The sequence below is a fragment of the Pipistrellus hanaki genome, assembly GCF_964339955.1.
Source record: "Pipistrellus hanaki genome assembly, chromosome: 7".
Lineage (NCBI taxonomy): Eukaryota > Metazoa > Chordata > Mammalia > Chiroptera > Vespertilionidae > Pipistrellus > Pipistrellus hanaki.
Genome location: NC_140509.1, coordinates 84,859,377 through 84,878,252, shown reverse-complemented (window position 1 = coordinate 84,878,252; position 18,876 = coordinate 84,859,377). Strand labels below are relative to the sequence as shown.

Genomic DNA, 18,876 nt, shown 5'->3' with positions numbered 1-18,876 from the left:
CAAGAGGCAGCTGATCGATGATTCTCTCTCATCGATGTTTCTAACTATGTATCCCTCTCTCTTCCTCTCTGTAAAAAAACAATAAAATTTTAAAAAATAATAAAATAATTAAAAAAAAGACTCATTGCTGTCATAATTCAGCATCTCTGAAGCACTAAAAATAATTACAGTACAGAGGAAACAGAACAAATATCATGCAAGTATCACAGCCAATTGAAGAAACTCCAGAGAAAAAACACAGCCAAGCTTTTAATAATGTTAGCATATTGAACCCTTTGCTTTCATGGCCACCAGATACATGAGAGCGAAGAGGAGATGAACAGCCATGAGGTTGACGTGAAGCAATCACAGAGCCATGACGAAACCACCAAACCCAGCCGAGGGCACCACCCAGCCCGTCCAGGCCGTGAACTCAGGAGCAAAGTTCTTCTGGTGGGTTCCCGAGGCTCTGCCCAGCTCAGTACGCAGCATCGTAGGGAGAAAAGAATCACGGATACCCTCCCACTAAGCCAGCCAAGGCCAAACCAGCATCACTGTTAAGAGGACAGTTTTGGAGTCTAATTTCCAGGCTTCAGATCCCAGCTCCACAACTATCTATCAGGGAAGTCAATGTCATTATTTAACATTTATGCAGTTTTGTGACCGCACTTTTTGGAACAACTCTCTTGCAAAGTGGTGGCATTATTTCCATTTTATAGATATAGATAAACTTGGTTTTCTAAACCAAGTAATATGCAAAAGTGGGCAATCAAGATGGAGTAACTGGGATGCAGTTTCCACTTAAAACTGAAAAATACAAACGACAAAATATATGAAACTGATTTCAAATCACTGGACATAAGGCAGTAAAGGACCTGCTCCCTCCTGGAGAGACTTTCCAGGCCACGGACTGGGGGTGGGAGCCCACACAAAGCCCAGTGGTCTTCGGGTTGTGGAGACAGCTGGGAGTTTGGGGCAGAGGACCGAGGGGGAGATGTGACTGACTGAAGGAGGCCCAGGTTTTGGGCTCAGTACTTATCAGCATATGCGGGTGAGAAACCTGCCACATGACAGGATCAAGTGTCAATATATCACATACGGCCCTTCTCACCAGCCAGAATTGAAAACCTCATCATTCATAGGCACTAGGGACAGACTGAAAAGGGTTTTGCTTCCCTGGAGGGGAAAAAATGTCCTTAGACTAAATGTAGCTCTGATCTCACTTTAAAATGTTTAAAAAAATAAGCTGTGAAAGGATTAAATTGTTTCTAAGTAACTTACCTGCATGCCAGAACGAGGATATAAAACTATCCAGCATATAATAACAAGATAGAAGTCACAAATGTCTGGCATCCAATAACAAATCACCAGGCAAGAAAAGAAGCAAGAAATTAAGACCCATAAAAAGATAAAAATCAACTGAAGCTGACCCAGCAATAACAAATGATAGAATTAGTAGTATTTAAGAGCAAGAAAAATGTCAAATATTGGTGTCAGAGGAAATACTTTGAATGGACTCCTAAGAGGTAACAATTTTAAGCATAAGGGGAAAAACACTGTGGTAATTCCCCTGGGTCCCTAATAAAACCTGACCTGACCCAAGCTCATTCTGATCAGTAATGGTGGGCTGACCAGATATTATATCTTCTGATGTGATGTAGCATGAATATACAAAATTACCCATAATATATTCTTGCCCAAAGTGTTCAATTTGAAACCTTTGAGGCTTTAGCTACAATTTCAAGTTTATAAATAAGTAATATAATTTCCGAGTCTCAAATAGTGCTACAAGAATCGAGAGGAAGCAAAGGGGACAAGAAAAAACAGACTTCTAAAGGAGTGATGTTTGATTTGAGACCTAAGGGTTGGGCAGACTTCTGAAAGATGGAAGGAATCATTCTATAATTCTTGGAAGAGAACAAAGATACAAAGAAAAGATGGGGTAGCATAAGGCATATTTGGAGAACAGCCAGTTTGGCTGGAGCCTAATACATAGTAAGGATAAGGTAAGGAACTGAGATTGGAAAAGTATCTAATCCTACCTCAAGTTCAGGTGAATTTCTTATGCAATTTCCTTCCATGCACTTCGGTGTCTGCTTGGTTATCCTGACTGATAGTGACAACCTCTTGCCTAACTCTTTCTCTTTGCATGTAGAAATGGTTACTTGTTTCAGGAGGCAATGGGGAGGCCCCAAAATGTCTTATTATAGAGGCAGCAGTGTATAATATAGCTATAACAAACAATTATCAAATCCCTGCTGAGTACCAAGTACTGTTCTCAATACTTTATAACTATTTTTCCCTTTACTCTTTCCAACAATTTTATGAGGTTTTACTAATGAGGAAACTGAGGCACAAAGAACCTAAGTAGTTGAAAATATATAAAGAAATAGCATTCCCTAAAGCCCATTCACTCTAAAGATGTAGGCAGCAATAATATTCTGATATCCATTCTTTCAATTGTCTTTTTGTCACACACTGTGGATAATCAGTTAGCAATAACTGCACTAGGCAGCATCACCTAAACTGATCATATTTTCATTAAAATTAATGTAAAATTACAGTGTAATTTTCCCACTGAATTATCACACTGTCCCAAGTTTTCTAGAAGCAATACAATTATAGTACCAAGTGCTCAGAGCTGGCTGGCAGTCATTTTACATGTGTTGCATTGGCGAGAAGAGGGAGCTCTAGTTGAGAGTGCAAGCAAGGTGCCAAGGTCAGACAGATGGTTTCCTGTCCCAGCCAGAGCTTTGGCACTGACCACCTCAGCACAGGACCCTTCTTTCCTCTCCACACCCTCACTTGACAGGGTATTCGCAACTTACAGGCTCTGTGTTCAGATCGTGCCAGACTTTTCAAGGCAACTCTTTTCAAGCAAGTTCTTTGTTAATACCCAGGAGAAATGCCACACAAGCACCTGACAGCTATCACGTAGCACAAGCTCTCACAACGCACTCTGCTCCCAGTGAGGCCAGCCACACCCAGCAGGGTGATGTAAGACTCACCGTGTTGTTACTGTTGGCAGCGGACGCATTCGCTTGAGCTGTACTTGCTGAGAGGGAATCGAGGAAGGCTTGGTCAGCCATTGAATTTCCACAAGAAAACGGATCTTTCCCATCACTGGGCAAAATCTGAACATTAGAAAGGATCACAGTCATTTTAATATATTAGAGTTATTTCAGAGTTAAGAGTCCCTGAGGGCAAGTAAGAACGGCTATCTATTATAGAAAAGGGGTTTATATTTCTAAGAGGCAAGTAACCCAAGCACAGTTAACTATTCCTTTCTGTGAATATACAGAGTTCTAGGAAATGCAATTAAAGACAGTATCTACTTAAATCGTCAGATTTTTCTTATTCTTGTCAATTTTCAGAATCCTGAAAGCACGCTGCCCTGAGCTAAAACACAACATAAACGTAAGGCATGTGGACTGAGTTCAGAGGCCTGGGAAAACTGAAACTGTGTGGAAAAGGCTGGGTGCGTGCAAATGTACGTTTCTGAGAAGGGCTACAGATTTCATTAGATTCTCCAAAGGATTCAAAACTTCCCACCCAGACTCTCTCACTCAGGAACAGGAGACAGGCAGCCATCCCCTTCCGCAGGCAGTGCCAGGTTCACATCTTCCCTGGGTGTAGCTCCTCCCTGCCGGAGGGGAACCGCAGGCACCTTTATTCTGGATCTCACTCTGATTTTACTCCCAGGCTACCACGCTACCGGGCAGCCTTAGTTTCTATATCCCAGGTTAGAGACAAGCTTGCTATAGAACCCATACGGACAACCAGCGGGGGGCGCCGGGAGGCTGACCCACCAGAGGGCCTGTCAGATGAGTGGGTGTGTCCCAGGCAGGAGCCTCACTCATTCAAGGTGTTGTAACACTACCCTTGGCATCTATCATAGCAGAGCTTAACCCAGGCAATGGGCCCCAGTAGCTCGTTCAAGACCCTCTGTCTGTGGGAATGGGAGAGGAACTGAGGGAAATGTACTAAAGTTACACTGTGTGAGGCAATTCTATAATAAACAGTATCGTAGGTAGCAGCTATTACACAACATAAGCAAGTGAAAAACAGGGACTTAGATTCAGAATAATGACACAGTGCTATCTTTGGAAAGAGCTTCACTTAAATATTTGGAGTCACTCTTTGGAGCTTGGGTCCACAGATAATATTTTCCCTTAATTCCACTTCAATGTATTCTCCACATTTTATATAATTAACGTGTATTACTTTGCAATGAAAATTTTTTATTAAAAATAAAGTTGCTATCATCCAGTCTGTCCCTAAAGTTGGTCATTTATAAAACTATGTTTGACAAAGACAAGGTGTAGTTGATAAATGACAGTAAGTTCTTACTTCAACATAGTCTGTGGGAACAAGACCTCGTTCTCCTTTGCTGTTTTTTCCTTCCAGCCATCCTCCACCAACATCCTAAAAAATAAAATTAAAGTTAAAAAAAAAAAAAAGAAAAGAAAGAATGTAGTTGGAATTTCCTGCAAAAATTTTACTTTGGGAATTGTTATATATGTGATATCAAAATTTTAAATTTTTAGGTCTTTTCTTTACTCCAAAAAATGATATCATCTAAAAACAAGAAGTAACGAACTTCAACAACAAGTGATAAGATCTGTAAATAGCCTATTCACAGAACGCCATCTTTCCTTCCTAGTTATGGTCTGTGGTAGATTACAAAAATGATCTGCAGCTCAGATCGTCAAGAAGCAGAATGCATACCCCACCTCTGGAACCGGCGCTGTCCTCTGTGGCCTCTTGGTCAACAGGGAGGTGGAAATGGGGTGAGCTCAGGCCTGGCCTCCGGAGGCCTTCCCCCCAGAGAGCTGCTCTGTGAACACATCTGCGTTGCTAGATGGTGATGAAGACAAAGCCCAATCTGCCCCATCTAAAGCCAGTCTACCCCCGCAGGAACACTGCTGGTCACGTGAGTGAAGCCATGTGACCCAGGGGGCCCCAGCCCAGCCAGGTGACCTCCGGCTCATGAGTGAGCCCCAGCTGGTAGAACTATCCGGCTGACTTGTAGACTCCTGAGCAACAACAAATGCTTATTTGTCCTAGTCGCTAAGCTCTGGAAAAGGTAATTATTTAGGAAAAGCTAACTGATCCATGGGTTCCTTAGCTCTTCTTATAAAATACTACTAACAAAATAAGTAATAAAGTACTCTATACCAGGATTCCTGTGTTTCAATCTATTATCTCAGCAAAAACCCACTTTTCCCCCTTAAAATAGTAAGAGTTGTCTTAAGTTCATAAATTGTGCCCTAATTATTTATTAAATACCTGAATCTAGATAAAACATTTTCCATTCTTTTAAAAATATTAAGCCACAACTCTGTCCATTTTTGACAACAGCACCTTAGACATTACTATTTTTCTAAGATATAAAGAATATGTCTTCATTTAAAAAAAATTAGATAGGTAGATAAAAGAATCAAAATTTCATCAATGATTAAAAAATAGAACCTATTTACTTATATACACCTAGCATATTTTACAAAACTACATATTCTTTTTCTACCCAGTAATTCATTTTTGTGCCTAAGGCAGGTTTTAAAATACTAGGTTGTAAAAATACTATCACTAGTAAGAAACCACCACCCTCCTCTCGGGCATCCTCGTCTCCTCCCCGGCTTTGTGCTGCTGTTAGCTGTCCCGCCCCCCCCACCCCCCCATCCCCACCGGGTGGAACAGCTGCATCTCCTTCCTTCCCCCAGAGTCCCCTTGGCCTTCCTGGCACCTTCCTCATGTGCTTCCTGTCAGAGCCCAGGGAGCCAGCTCTCATCTCCAGCTCTGCATTTCCATTCTTAAACTGATGCAGGCCACGGTTAGTTATTTTCTATTCTTTAAACTCAACATATCTAAAAGTAAACTCATTTAATCTTTTTTCCTGACTTACACACATTAATAAGTCCACCATTGTCTCAGGCGCAAAGAACAAACACCTCAGGGGTTCCTGACCCTCTTCTCACCAACAGTCCCTAATCAGGCCCCAGTCCTCTGGGTCTGACTCTCCAAAGCCTCCGATATCCATTTTCTTTCAACTTCTATTGTTGTGACTCAAAGTCATGTCCCTCGACTCAAATCTATTCCATATGCCTCTACTAGATTAATTTCCTCAAGTGCTGGTCTCATCATGTCCCTTGCCAACTCCACCAACCACCAAGAACTAGCAAAACCCTTAAATGAATCCACTACTAAGCAAATGAAGCCCAGAATCTCTGTATGGCATACAAGCCCTGTCTGATTTGGCTCTCAGAGCCAGTGTTCTTAGTTTGTCTCCTACTGGTCTGTACATACCTGGGACACTGGTGTACATGTAGTGTTCCCCAGCAGAGAAAAAAAGCAGAAGCTTAGAGGCCAAACAGACGTGGCTTTGAATCCTTGTTTTGTCACAAGTAGAATGGCCTTGGATAAGTTACTTAACTTCTCTAAGTCTCGTTACCCTCATTTGCAAAAATAGATGAAAAATACTGACCTCACAGCGTTCAAAGGTAAAATACAATAAAGTATGATAGAACTTAGCCAAACACCCGACTCACAGGTTGTCAATATAGTTGCTGCGACTTCTAAGAAATACTGAATACTTTCTAATTTTAGCACCTTTGATCTGGCTGGGATCTGGCTAGGATTTCTATTTGATGAACTCCTACCCAGCTATCTTTAGGAGATTTAACTTTCTCAATGTTTATAAAGTACTAGAGGCCTTGTGCATGAAATCCATGCACTGGGCGGTAGGCGTTTGAGGGGAGCTCCTCCACTCAGCCTGAGCCTTCTCACAGTTCAGGATCCTTCCGGGGATTGTCTGTCTGCCGGCTTAAGTGGATCCCTCAAAACCATCCCCTGAAACCAGCTCTCCAACATCCCCCAAGGGGTCCCGGATTGCGAAAGGGTGCAGGCTAGGCTGAGGAGCTCAGCCCCAGCAGTGCATGATCGGGGCAGGGGAGAGATGCAGGGAGTTGGCTAGCTGGGGAGGGACCGGTCCGCAGGAGGGCTCCAGCACCAGACCTCAGCAGCAGGCTAACCTACCAGTTGGAGCGTCTCCCCCCTGGTGGTGAGTGCATGTCATTGCAAGCCATTGAGCATATCATTAGCATATTATGCTTTGATTGGTTGAACAGCTGACCAGTTGACTGGACACTTAGCATATTAGGCTTTTATTATATAGGATTCTTGCCCTGGCTGGTGTTGCTCGGTGGTTAGAGCCTCACCCCATACACTGAAGGGTCTCAAGGTTGATTTCTAATCAAGGGCACATACCTGGGTTGCGAATTCCCTCCCCACTCCTGGTCAGGACAGCAACCAATGGATGTGTTTCTCTCACACCAATTTCTCTCTGTTTATGTCTGCCTGTCTCTCTCTCACCTTCCCTCCCTTCCTTCCTCTTTATCCCCATTCACTCTGAAAAAGCAATGGAAAAAACACCCTCTGGTGAGAATTAACAAATAAATAAATAAAATCTTAAAAATTAAGTCCTTAAGGGACAATCCGATTTAAATGCAATAGTTCTCTTACTGGATTTGTAATTGTGATGATTTCTCCTTCCTTAACCGTCAGTTCATTATTTCCAGGTTCAGCAGCAAAATCATACATAACCCGAGCCTGTTGGGAGTGGAAAAGAAAAGAAGTTACAAATATAAACTTAGTAAAAAACCAACAACCTTTAAGTTCCCTTTGTACACATGCTGGTATGAACAGACACCACATGACAGTGGCTGCCATGTTTCGGGAGAAAGGAGACATATTACCACACGATTCAGAGCCCCGTTCTGTTTTGGAAACAGGAGAAGTTCTGGTAACTGCCCACAATGCATTTAGAGATTGGCCCCCCAAAAGTCCTCAAAACAAACCCATTTCATCAAGGGGGGAAAGGATGTCCCTCCTTTCCAGGGGGTAAGTAGTAGTAATACAGACACTGTTCACTATGGGAACGCACTCTCAGGGATCGGAGAGATGCAGAGACATACACATATGTAGACACCTGGAAGAGGCAGACATCTTTAGATTTTCCCCTTGCCATTACAACTCTCACCATTCTTTATCTACAGCCTCTGGGATGAATCCTGATAATGCATTTTCCCAGCCAAGTAAACTCAGAGTGCAGGATACACACTGCATTCTTGTCTACAATATTACCCACTGCACGCTGACTTATAGGGCTGTGGAGACTGGTCAGGTAACCTGAACAGCTATAATTTTCAAACATTTTCCTGCAATGAAATCTTAATTTCTCAGAAAACATACTAAAAGGAAGGCATTCTGGTTGTGAGGTTACTCCTCCAGCCTCTTCCTTAAGAGGATCCTTTGGGCACCAACCCAGAAATGAATTCTGCCGCACATGTATTCTGAGAGAGAAGCTCTGTGGAAAAAATGTTGATATATATCTATCTATCTATATCTATATCTATATCTATATCTATCTATCTATATGTATATATATATCTTGCCCTAATTGGTTTTTCTCAGTAGACAGAGCACCAGCCCATGGACTAGGTCCTGGGTTTGATTCTGGCCAAGCGCACATGCCTGGACTACAGGCTCCATCCCTGTCCTGGTCAGGGTGTGCGGGAGGCAACTGATGGATGTGTCTCTCCCCCTCCCTCCACCTTCTCTAAAAATCAATGGAAACATATCCTCGGGTAAGGACTAACAACAAAAACAACAACAACCAAATAAAAACCCCTTTTTTAGTCATTTCAAATGCTATATAAATGCCTTCCATGGACTGTCTCATAGAAAGAAGTACATCTTATAAATGGAGGCTCACCTGTATCTATAGATTATATGGTTTATTTTTAAAGTAATTGTCTAAGAGGCAAACTGAAGTTTACCTCCAGGGCTAGTCAAATAGGGCGGACGGCACTGCATTCACTTCACAAATATCTACTGCACACCTGCCATGAGAGGCCTGTGCGAGCTCTCTTGCTCGCCGGGTGCTTTCTCACACTGGCTTACTGATGCCTGAGATCCTTACCAGAGGATTAAGAATTCTCAGCTAGGAATAAAAGACCAGGGAAAAACCTAAATACTCACTTATTTCCATATACATCAAAAATAATAAGATGGACTGATGGGTGAATATGTGATAAAGCATGTAAAGTAAATGCTATTTATAGAATCTAGATGGTGGGTTTATGGTGTTCAGTGAAAAATTGTTTCAACTTTTATGAGAGTTTTCATAATAAAATGTTGAACAGAAACCAATGGTAGTGTATAGTGTGTCAGTGAAGAAATGGCACCTGACTCCTTACTTCCATCTTCACAGAGAGGCTGGGAAAGGGGTGGGAAGAACGGACTGCAGGCAGAGAATTCTGGAGCATTAATTTTCCTTAGGTTATTTCAAGCACAACACTGTGCCGAGGTATTTTTCCCCTACAGCTGCAAAGGAGAAGAATTCTGCTTGTCATGTGGAATATTTTTCAAAAACATGTCATACCAATCTCAATCCCATGAGATCAATGGGTACGGCGGGGCAAGGCCCCTGAGCCAGGACACACCCCCCAGCACAGCAAGCTTCCTGGGGAGGGTCTGGTGTGCTGACAAGAGCCAGATGTTTTCTTATTATTCTTTAAGAATCCCAGGTAACCATTCTTTTTTAATCCCACTAACTCCAACTAATCCCCAAATACAGAATTCCAAAGCCTCTTGTTTACCAAATTTATAACTTGGTAAACAGGATGTCAAAAATAAAAACAAAAACTGGAAACTCTTACACATTTAAATGTTACTAAACATTTATCCAAGGCAAAAATGTATATAAAAATGTAGGTTTATTTAAAACACTGATCAATATTTTTATTTTAATCTAGAGCTGTTTCTTAAAAATTAGAAATGAGAATAAATTTGGAGAACAAAAATATTCCAAAGGCACATCCCCAAATGAGCATAACAGGCCAAAGAAAAAAGAATTGAACGTTCAGCCGCGAGGAGCAATTTTTCTTCTTTTCTCCTTCCTTCCTTCCTTCCTTCCTTCCTTCCTTCCTTCCTTCCTTCCTTCTTTTCTCCTTCCTTCCTTCCTTCCTTCCTTTCTTCCAACTTTACATTTTACTTCTCAATTACAGTTTATATATAACATTATTTTGTATTAGTTTCAGGTGTACAGCATAGTACCGTTTCCCCGAAAATAAGACAGTGTCTTATATTAATTTTTTCTCCCAAAGTTGCGCTCGGTCTTATTTTCAGGGGATGTCTTATCTTCCCATGCGCTAGGTCTTATTTTCGGAGGATGTCTTATTTTCGGGGATACACAGTAGTCAGACAATCACATACTTTACCAAGTCCGCACTGGCACCACATCCAGTTAGTACAGTATTAGTGACGCTATTCCCTATGCTCTACTTTACCCCCATGACCACCTGTAACTGCCAATTAGAACTTCTTCATAAGCCCTTCACCTTTATCACCAGCACCCACGCTTCTTCCACTCTGGCAACCACCAGTTTGCTCTGTGTTTGGGTCTGTTTCATTTTGTTTCTTTATTTTGGAGGATCAATTATTCTTCTACAGCTTAAGTAAGAAACAATGTATTCTAATAGACCCTGAGAGCATTACTGTATTACATCATTAATATAGATGTATTTATCCCTGTTATAAATGATTTCAATCACTTTGGTTAAATCCTGGCTTGTGCTTATTCTGTTGTTATTTTGAATCAAATACAAAATCTTAAATATCTCTACATTTTCATCGTTAGATTCAGCCCACTGCTTCTACCTACTAATAAGAGTTTTCTGAAGCCACTAATTTGTCCTTATCCTTTCCTGCTAAGTCATCAGGAAGCCTGATAAGCTTGCTTTCCATAGTTTCGCCTGCTTCATTAATAAACTGTTAAAATACTGTAGCCTGGGATCCAAGAGAACTGCTAGAGATGAGAAATTCTCCAAGGGGACATGTGTCCTTTAACTGCCATGTTTTGGGTATGGTACTCTTAAAACTCCCAAAGAAAATAAAGTTGGTCTATTTCTCTAAGCGTTTACAAGTAGCATGTTTAGTAATTTATTCAAGAATCTATTCAAGCCCATGTGGCTCAGTTATTGGAGCATCGTCCTGTACACCGAAAGGTTATGGGTTCAGTTTCCAGCCAGGGCGCATGCCTAGGTTATGGGTTCGATCACCCCATTGTGGGCTGTAAGGGAGGCAACCAATCGATGTTTCTCTCTCTAAAATTCAATAAAAACATATCAGGTGAGGATTTTAAAAAAATGATTAAGAGGCAGAATCTGTATTAAGGGCTATATATCCCTGCAGTTCTCATTCTGAATACTGTGGTTTTCATTGTACATAAACATAATAAATATACTTTCACAAGGACAAAAGCAATATAATAAAGTTGAAAAAGGAAAAGTTTAAAAATGTCCCTCATTTGCCAAAGAATGCAAGTGCTAACAGATCGGAAAGTACCCTTAAAGTACCCTTCAAAAATTATGCATTTGACACATGTTTGCACATAAACACAAGATCACTTAGAACCATAGTAGTATACTGTTCTTGTCCTGTTCTTCGGGTCAAATTTACTCTCAGTTCTCTTCATATCAGCATACTTATCACACTTGCAAGGTTACTACTGACCTCCAGGGCAAAGCACACAAAAGCCTACCTCGCTGTGGTTAAGAAAATAGCTTCACTCCCCACCCCAAATTAAAACAGCTTTATTATTTTCCTGATTGTAAAGTCATGTACAGAGTAAAACACACGTGCGTGCACTTTTCAAAAACTAGAGATGATTGGTAGAGAACTTATATGCACTCCCAGTAACAGTGTCTGTCTAAGCTGCTACCTCCCAGGCCCCAGTATTGTGTATTGAATGTTTTCCGTTCCTCCCACAAAGGGAGGGGGAGGGGAGAGTGTAATTATTGGCAGCACAGAGATTAAGCTGGCTTTGAAACCAGACCATGCAGGTCCAACTAGGCCGAATTCCTTAGAGCTTAAAGTCTCTGTCTGAAATTCCTCAGGAATAAGATAAGTATAACAGCCTAACAAATGGGGTAACTAACTCCCCTATTGGCCTGGTCGCCCCATGCAGCCTGCTGTTCGGTTGTTACTGTAAGGGCGCTGCATATTGCCCTTTTATTAGCATAGATTAATAGTGTAGATTCACACACACACACAGGTATACTGCATGTGCTAAAAATCATTGTATAGCCTTCCTTTTTCCAGCCACCAAAGGCTCTGGAGCTAGCCTGGGAGCTCAAGAGAAAGAGCTGAGGACCAAGCTGCTATTCCCACAAAAGGTGGTTCTGGAACCTGTTACTTCACCACATATCGATAGCTCAAGAACCAGATCCACCTGGGGGTGGGGACTGCCAACCCCAACAACCCTCCACTCCTGTGTAGTGCGTATGGTGGGAAGAGTTTATCCAGCAATGTTAAAAATGATGTCCACAAGGAACCTCTCACCCTCAGTCATCTAAAAAAAATATTAGACTAGATCAATTGTAAAATAAATAGGCAAAAAATCAAGTTTCCTTGTAAATAGTTTGATAAAAAAAAAATAATAGGAAGGATTTTCCCAAGGGCAACAAAAACAAAATACAAAAGAAGGGATAACCAAAAGCATAAAGAATATACTGAAGAAAGCCTATCAATATATCACATGTTTCTGAGAACAAAGTTCAACTACATAAAGATGTCTGTTTATAAATAAACTGTAATTCATCCAAAATCCCAAGGGTGCTCAATGACCTCAGGAAGAATTTCAACAAAGAGATAGCAAACATAAAAAAATGGAGATCGAAACAAAAAATAACCAGTCAGAAATGAAGAATACAATCACTAAAATGAAGAATGTATTAGAGAAAATCCACAGAGTAGATGAAACAGAGGACAGGATCAGCGATTTGGAGGATAAGGTAGCATAAAACACCCAATCACTAGAGCAAAAAGAATCCTAAATAATGAAGATAGTATAAGAAACTACTAGGACAACACCAAGCATACCAACTTTCACATCATAGGAGTACCAGAAGAAGAAAAGAAACGGCAACAAGATAAAAACAGATCTGAAGAAGTATGATGGAAAACTCCCCTAACCTGGCCAAGGAAATAGCAGACACAAGTCTAGGAAGTGCAGTGAGTCCCAAACAAGATGAGTCCAAAGAGGCTCATACCAAGACACATGAAAAAAAACCAGAGGTTAAGGACAAAGGGAGAATCTTAAAAGCAGCAAGGAAAGCAGTTACCAACAAGGGATCTCCCAGACTGGCAGATAATTTCTCAACAGAAACTTTGCTGATTAGAAAAGATTGGAATGAAATACTCAAAGTAATGAAAAGGAAGGAACTATAACCAAGACAACTACCCAGCAAAGCTATCATTTAGAATTAAAGGGCATATTAAAAGCTTCTCAGATAAGAAAACATTAAAAGTTTATCACCACCAAGCTACTATTACAAGAAATGTAAAAGGGACATCTTTTAGAAGAAAAAAAAGATTAAAAATATATATAAATAAAATGTCAATAACTACCATCTATCAACAATTACTTTAAATGTGAACAAATTAAATGTTCTAAAAGACAGGGTGGGCTGAATAAATAAGAAAACAAGGCTCTTACATATGCTGCCTACAAAAGACTCTCTTCAAATCTAAAGACACACACAGACTGAAAGCAAAGGGATGGAAAAAGACATTTCATGAATATAGAAATAAATTTTTAAAAACTGGGGTGGCAATACATATACCAGACAAAATAGACTTTAATATATTTTTATTGATTTCAGAGAGAAAGGGAGAGAGAGAGAGACACATCAGTAATGAGAATGATCATTGATCGGCTGCCTCCTGCATGCCCCACACTGGGAATCAAGCCCACAACCTGGGCATGTGACCTGAGTGGGAATTGAACAGTGACCCCCTGGTAGACACTCAACCACCAAGCCATGGCAGCTGGGGCACAAATTAGACTTTTTAAAAAAGCTGTAACAGCCAGGACCGGTTTGGCTCAATGGATAGAGTGTCGGCTTGGGGACTGAAGGGTCCCGGGTTCGATTTCGGTCAAGGGCATGTACCTTGGTTGCGGGCATATCCCCAGTAGGGGGTCTGCAAGAGGCAGCTGATTGATGAGTCTCTCTCATCGATGTTTCTGGCTCTCTATCTCTCTCCCTTCCTCTCTGTACAAAATCAATAAAATATGTTAAAAAAAAAAACAAAATAAAATAAAATAAAAAATAAAAAAGCTGTAACAAGAGATAAAGAAAGATCCAGCAATTCTACTTTTGGATATTTATCTGAAGAAACTCAAAACACTTAATTCAAAAAGACATATGCATCCATATGCTCATGGCAGCATTATTTCTAACTAGAGGCCCAGTGCACGAGATGTGTGCACTGGTGTGTGTGGGGGAGGGGGGGAGGGTGGTTCCTCTGCCCAGCCCGCACCCTCTCACAGTCCAGGAGCCCTCAGGGATGTCAGACTGATGGCTTAGGCCTGGTCCCCGGACATCTGAGCGCTGCTGTGGAGGCAGCAGAGGCTGCTAGCACCGCCGCTCTGCTCACCAACAGTGAGCCCGGCTCCTGTGTTGAGCATCTGCCTCCCGGTGGTCAGTGTGCCTTATAGCGACCCCTTGTTTCACTGTTCGGTCAATTTGCATATTAGCCTTTCATTATTTAAGATAGGCAAGATATGGAAGCAGCCTAAGTGTCCATCAATAGATGAATGGATAAGAAGAGGTGGTACACATATACAATAAAATATTACTTAGCCATAAAAAAGAATGAAATCTTGCATGGATAACCTAGAAGATTTTATGCTAAGAGAAGTCAGAGAATGACAAATACCATATGATTTCACTTATATGTGGAATCTAAAAATCAGACAAACAAATAAAAAAGAACAAAAATCCTAGCTACAGAGAACATTCTGATGGTTGCCATATGGCAAAAGGGTTAGGGCAGTGGTCGGCACTGGGAGAAAGAGAAAGATCAATGTGAGAGAGAGATAAACTGGTTGCCTCCCACATGCACCCAGCCGGGGGCCAGGGAACAAACTTGCAACCCAGGGACACACCCACGATCTGGAATTGAACCCTGGAATCTTCGGTGTGTGGGCGAACACTACCACTGAGCACACTGGCCAGGGCATTAATTATGATTTATTTTTATCGGTGGTTCCTCTTTAGGACAATTTCTCTTCCAGATTCATACAGCTAATATAAACTCACCACAGAACTACAGCTGGCTTTTATAGTCAACAGAGCCAAATATCAACAGTACAACGACTGAAATTTCTTTTGAGAGCCAAATTTTTTAAACTTAAACTTCTAACATCACTTCTTCAAAATAGACTTGCCCAGGCCGTGGCATTTTGTGGAAGAACCACACTCAAGGAGCCAAAGAGCCGCATGTGGCTCATGAGCCGCAGTTTGCCGACCACAGGGTTAGGGGAATAGGTGAAAAAGGCAAAGGAATTAAGAAGTACAAATTAGTATTTAAAAAAACAGTCATGGAGATGTAAAGTGCAGCACTGGCAATACAATCAAAACTGTTGTACAGTGGTGCCTCGCATAACGAACGCCTCGCACAGCGAACTTTGGACAGGTTTTTCATGAAACCATCGGCCAAAAAGCAGAAAATGGATGAAGATGTGCAAGATTCGGTAGACTACTTAGTCGGTCTTAAAATTAAAAAAATGTGTGTTTTTTTTAAAAAAAAATTATGTTTTTAGATGTATCTAAATAAAAATATGTCATCTTAGCATATTTTTTTTTATGTCATCTTAGCATATTTTATGCTACAGAACGAATTATTTTTTTTAACATGTATTGTTATGGGAAAACACGTTTCACATAACGAACTTTTTGCATAACAAGCTTGCTCCTGGAACGAATTAAGTTCGTTGTGTGAGGCACCACTGTAATAACTATCCATGTTGTCAGATGGTTACTAGATTTATTGGAGTGATCACCTTGTAAGTTATACAAATGTCTAATTTCTATGTTGTACACCTGAAAGTAACAAAATATTCTACAGTGTAGAATCTACACCAACTGTAACTTAAAAACTAAAAAAATAAAATTAAATTAAAAATACAATTAAACTACTCAGAATATGCTTCTTAAGGTAATCTATATAAAGATACATATAACTGGGTTGTATAAGGAATATGAGTGTCTGCTTTAAACTGAATATTTGGATGAAGGCCAGTACTTTTAACTATGACTTATTTATCTTATTTTTATTTTTAATGAAAATATCACCCAAGGATATTTTTTCCATTGCTTTTTAGAGAGAGTGGAAGGAAGGGGTTGGGAAGGAGAAAGAAAGATCGATGTGAGAGAGATAAACTGGTTGCCTCCCACATGCACCCAGCTGGGGGCCAGGGAACAAACTTGAAACCCAGGCACACACCCTCAATGTGGAATCGAACCCTGGGATCTTCTGTGTGTGGGCCGATGCTCTACCACTGAGCTACACAGACCAGGACAGTAACTATGATTTATTTTTATCAGTGGTTCCTCTATTGGATAATTTCTCTTATGGATTCATACAGCTAATATCAACTCACCACAGGACTACAGCTGGCTTTTATAGTATCACAGTATAAGGTTAAAGACAATAAAAAAAAGAGTGCCAAAGAGAATTAAGTTAGCAAAATAAAATACAATTTGAGCTAACTTAAAGTTTATTATACCAGCCAAAACCGGTTTGGCTCAGTGGTAGAGCGTCGGTCTGTGGACTGAAAGGTCCCAGGTTCGATTCCGGTCAGGGGCATGTACGTTGGTTGCGGGCACATCCCCGGTGGTTGGGTGTGCAGGAGGCGGCTGGTCAGTGTTTCTCTCATCGATGTTTCTAGCTCTCTATCTCTCTCCCTTCCTCTCTGTAAAAAATCAATAAAAATATATTTTTTAAAAAAGTTTATTATACCAAAAACAGAAGAATGAATGAATTATACTTAACCAGATGAAGAGATTTAGACTAAATGGCAACCAAGAGACGGGAAAGATGACAGAGTGAGGGGTGCATGGCGTGGGAAAGCCGAGAAGCCAGAAGAGCTCCCGGGAGGGGTCCTAACTCTGACCAGTCTGCCAGCACCTGCTCCTCCCTCTGCAGCGAATCCTCCTGCGCACGAATGAACATCACAAGCAGGGAGAACCACCACGCAGAAAGAACAGAGAAGCAGGACTAAGCCTCTCCAGGCAGGAGGCACCTCGCCAGGTCCTTACTTAGTTTTTAAAACAACCCTAACATGGTGGCACTGCTGTCCTGCAGGAGGTCACCTGTCTTGAGGTAGAATGGACCAACAAATGAACTGGGATTTTAACCCAGCTCTTAGCCCTCCACCTTCTGTGATGTCAGCTACCCTGGACGGATCCTGTCCTGACCCCTTAACCGATGGGGCCACAGCCTTTCCTCTTACCCAGTCACTGGTAGAGGCTCTCTTGGTAAAGTAGGCGTGTCATGCCACATATTGAAAACTCCTAATAATTCCCGATTATCTAAGATCAAGTTTGAGTTCATTTTCAGGTGTGTAAGATCCTCCAAAACCCAACCCCACCCTAAAACTCTAACCTATCTCCCACTCCACAATACCACCCTCCCTAGCAGAGCACTTTCTAATCTCACCTAGAGACACACCACCGGGACCCACACTAGCCTGCTCACAGCATTCACGCCCTCTGCCCTCTCTGCCCGATAACCCACCCCCACTTGGCAAAGTAACACCACGTTCAGCTCCAGGGACAGATCTAGGCCTGATTAGCCTCAGCCAGCATTTCTCAACAGCGGTGCAATTAGCATTGGGGCCAAGGAAGGGCAATTCTTTATATTCTTTATTTTGGAACTTGCCTGCTCGTTGGAAGTTTAACATCCCTGCGAGAAACATGACAGGCTCTGGCATAATTCCAGGGTGACTGGTTTGCTAAAAAGTGGTAAAGCCGGGACTGCACCCAGGACTGTCTCCGGAGCCTGGGCCCTTCCTGTCCAGGACACCAGGCGGCTTGCAGCTCTTACTCAGAAAACCAGCTACTCAGCAGCTACCACCGAGCACACCAGGAGGACATGAAAACACGCAAGGAAAAGCCACCCCCAATGGCTGATGGGAAGTGCGGTGTGATAAAACAGAAGGCGCAGGGAGTAAGCACAGGGGCAGAGGGAAGAAGGAAGAAGGCAGAGAAAGCAGGGGAGAGGCTATGCTGAGCCTTCATGACTTGGTCACTGGCTTTCATTTTCTTATTCCCTCAAGGACAGACTGTGTTTGTCCTGTTCTAGCTCTACAGTAAACCTAGTTATTTTACTGCAAATAACAGTAAGCCCTGTTAGGTTCCCTACACTGGTAAGATCTCTAAATTTAAAGAGCTGTGGTATTTTCTTTACACCACAGTAGTTCAGCGAACTACATTGTTATTTTTTAGAGAACTGTTTAAGATCCATTTTCACTGGAAATGTCACAGAAGCACTTCTGATAAATCATGATGCAGCCCAGATACTGATGTACTAACAGCAGCTGTTCCAGTGGAAACAGTAAACAACAAATACTGTTTTTGTTTCTAAAATCTTATTTTTAAGGGTATATAATAAAATACTTATCATTAATATCTGAAATTTGCTTCAAAACAACAAAGGAAGGGGAAATAGGAGAGGAAGGTTAGAGGACATAAAATTGGCCAGGAGTTGATAGTTATTCACACTGGTGATAGGTACAAGTACATTCGGAGCTCAATATACTATTGTACTGTTGTCTGTGGTTGAAATTTTTATGAATAGTTAAAATAAAAAAAATTGAATCATGCCAAATATTTAGACAATATCTTTAATAAAACTCATCGCTGTGGGGGTTTTAACCACAAAAAATATAAAATTTCAATAACACATTTCATACAAAAAAATTACAATTCACCAAATCTCAAAATCCTAAGCCAGGACGACGCCCTCTCTTCTGAAGCCCCTGAGAACACT

At 41.3% G+C, this 18,876-nt stretch overlaps 1 protein-coding gene across 2 annotated transcripts in view; it reads right to left on the bottom strand.

The window, feature by feature from the left end:
* SNX9 (sorting nexin 9) overlaps positions 1-18,876 on the bottom strand; it is a 62,454-nt gene that overhangs the window by 31,309 nt on the left and 12,269 nt on the right. For both annotated transcript variants that reach the window (XM_084889709.1, XM_084889708.1), the window contains exons 2-4: positions 7,501-7,587; positions 4,330-4,404; positions 2,988-3,113 (exon numbers count right to left, since the gene is read on the bottom strand). In XM_084889709.1, the coding sequence (XP_084745835.1) occupies positions 2,988-3,113; positions 4,330-4,404; positions 7,501-7,587 (288 nt within the window). The remainder of the gene's footprint in view (positions 1-2,987; positions 3,114-4,329; positions 4,405-7,500; positions 7,588-18,876) is intronic.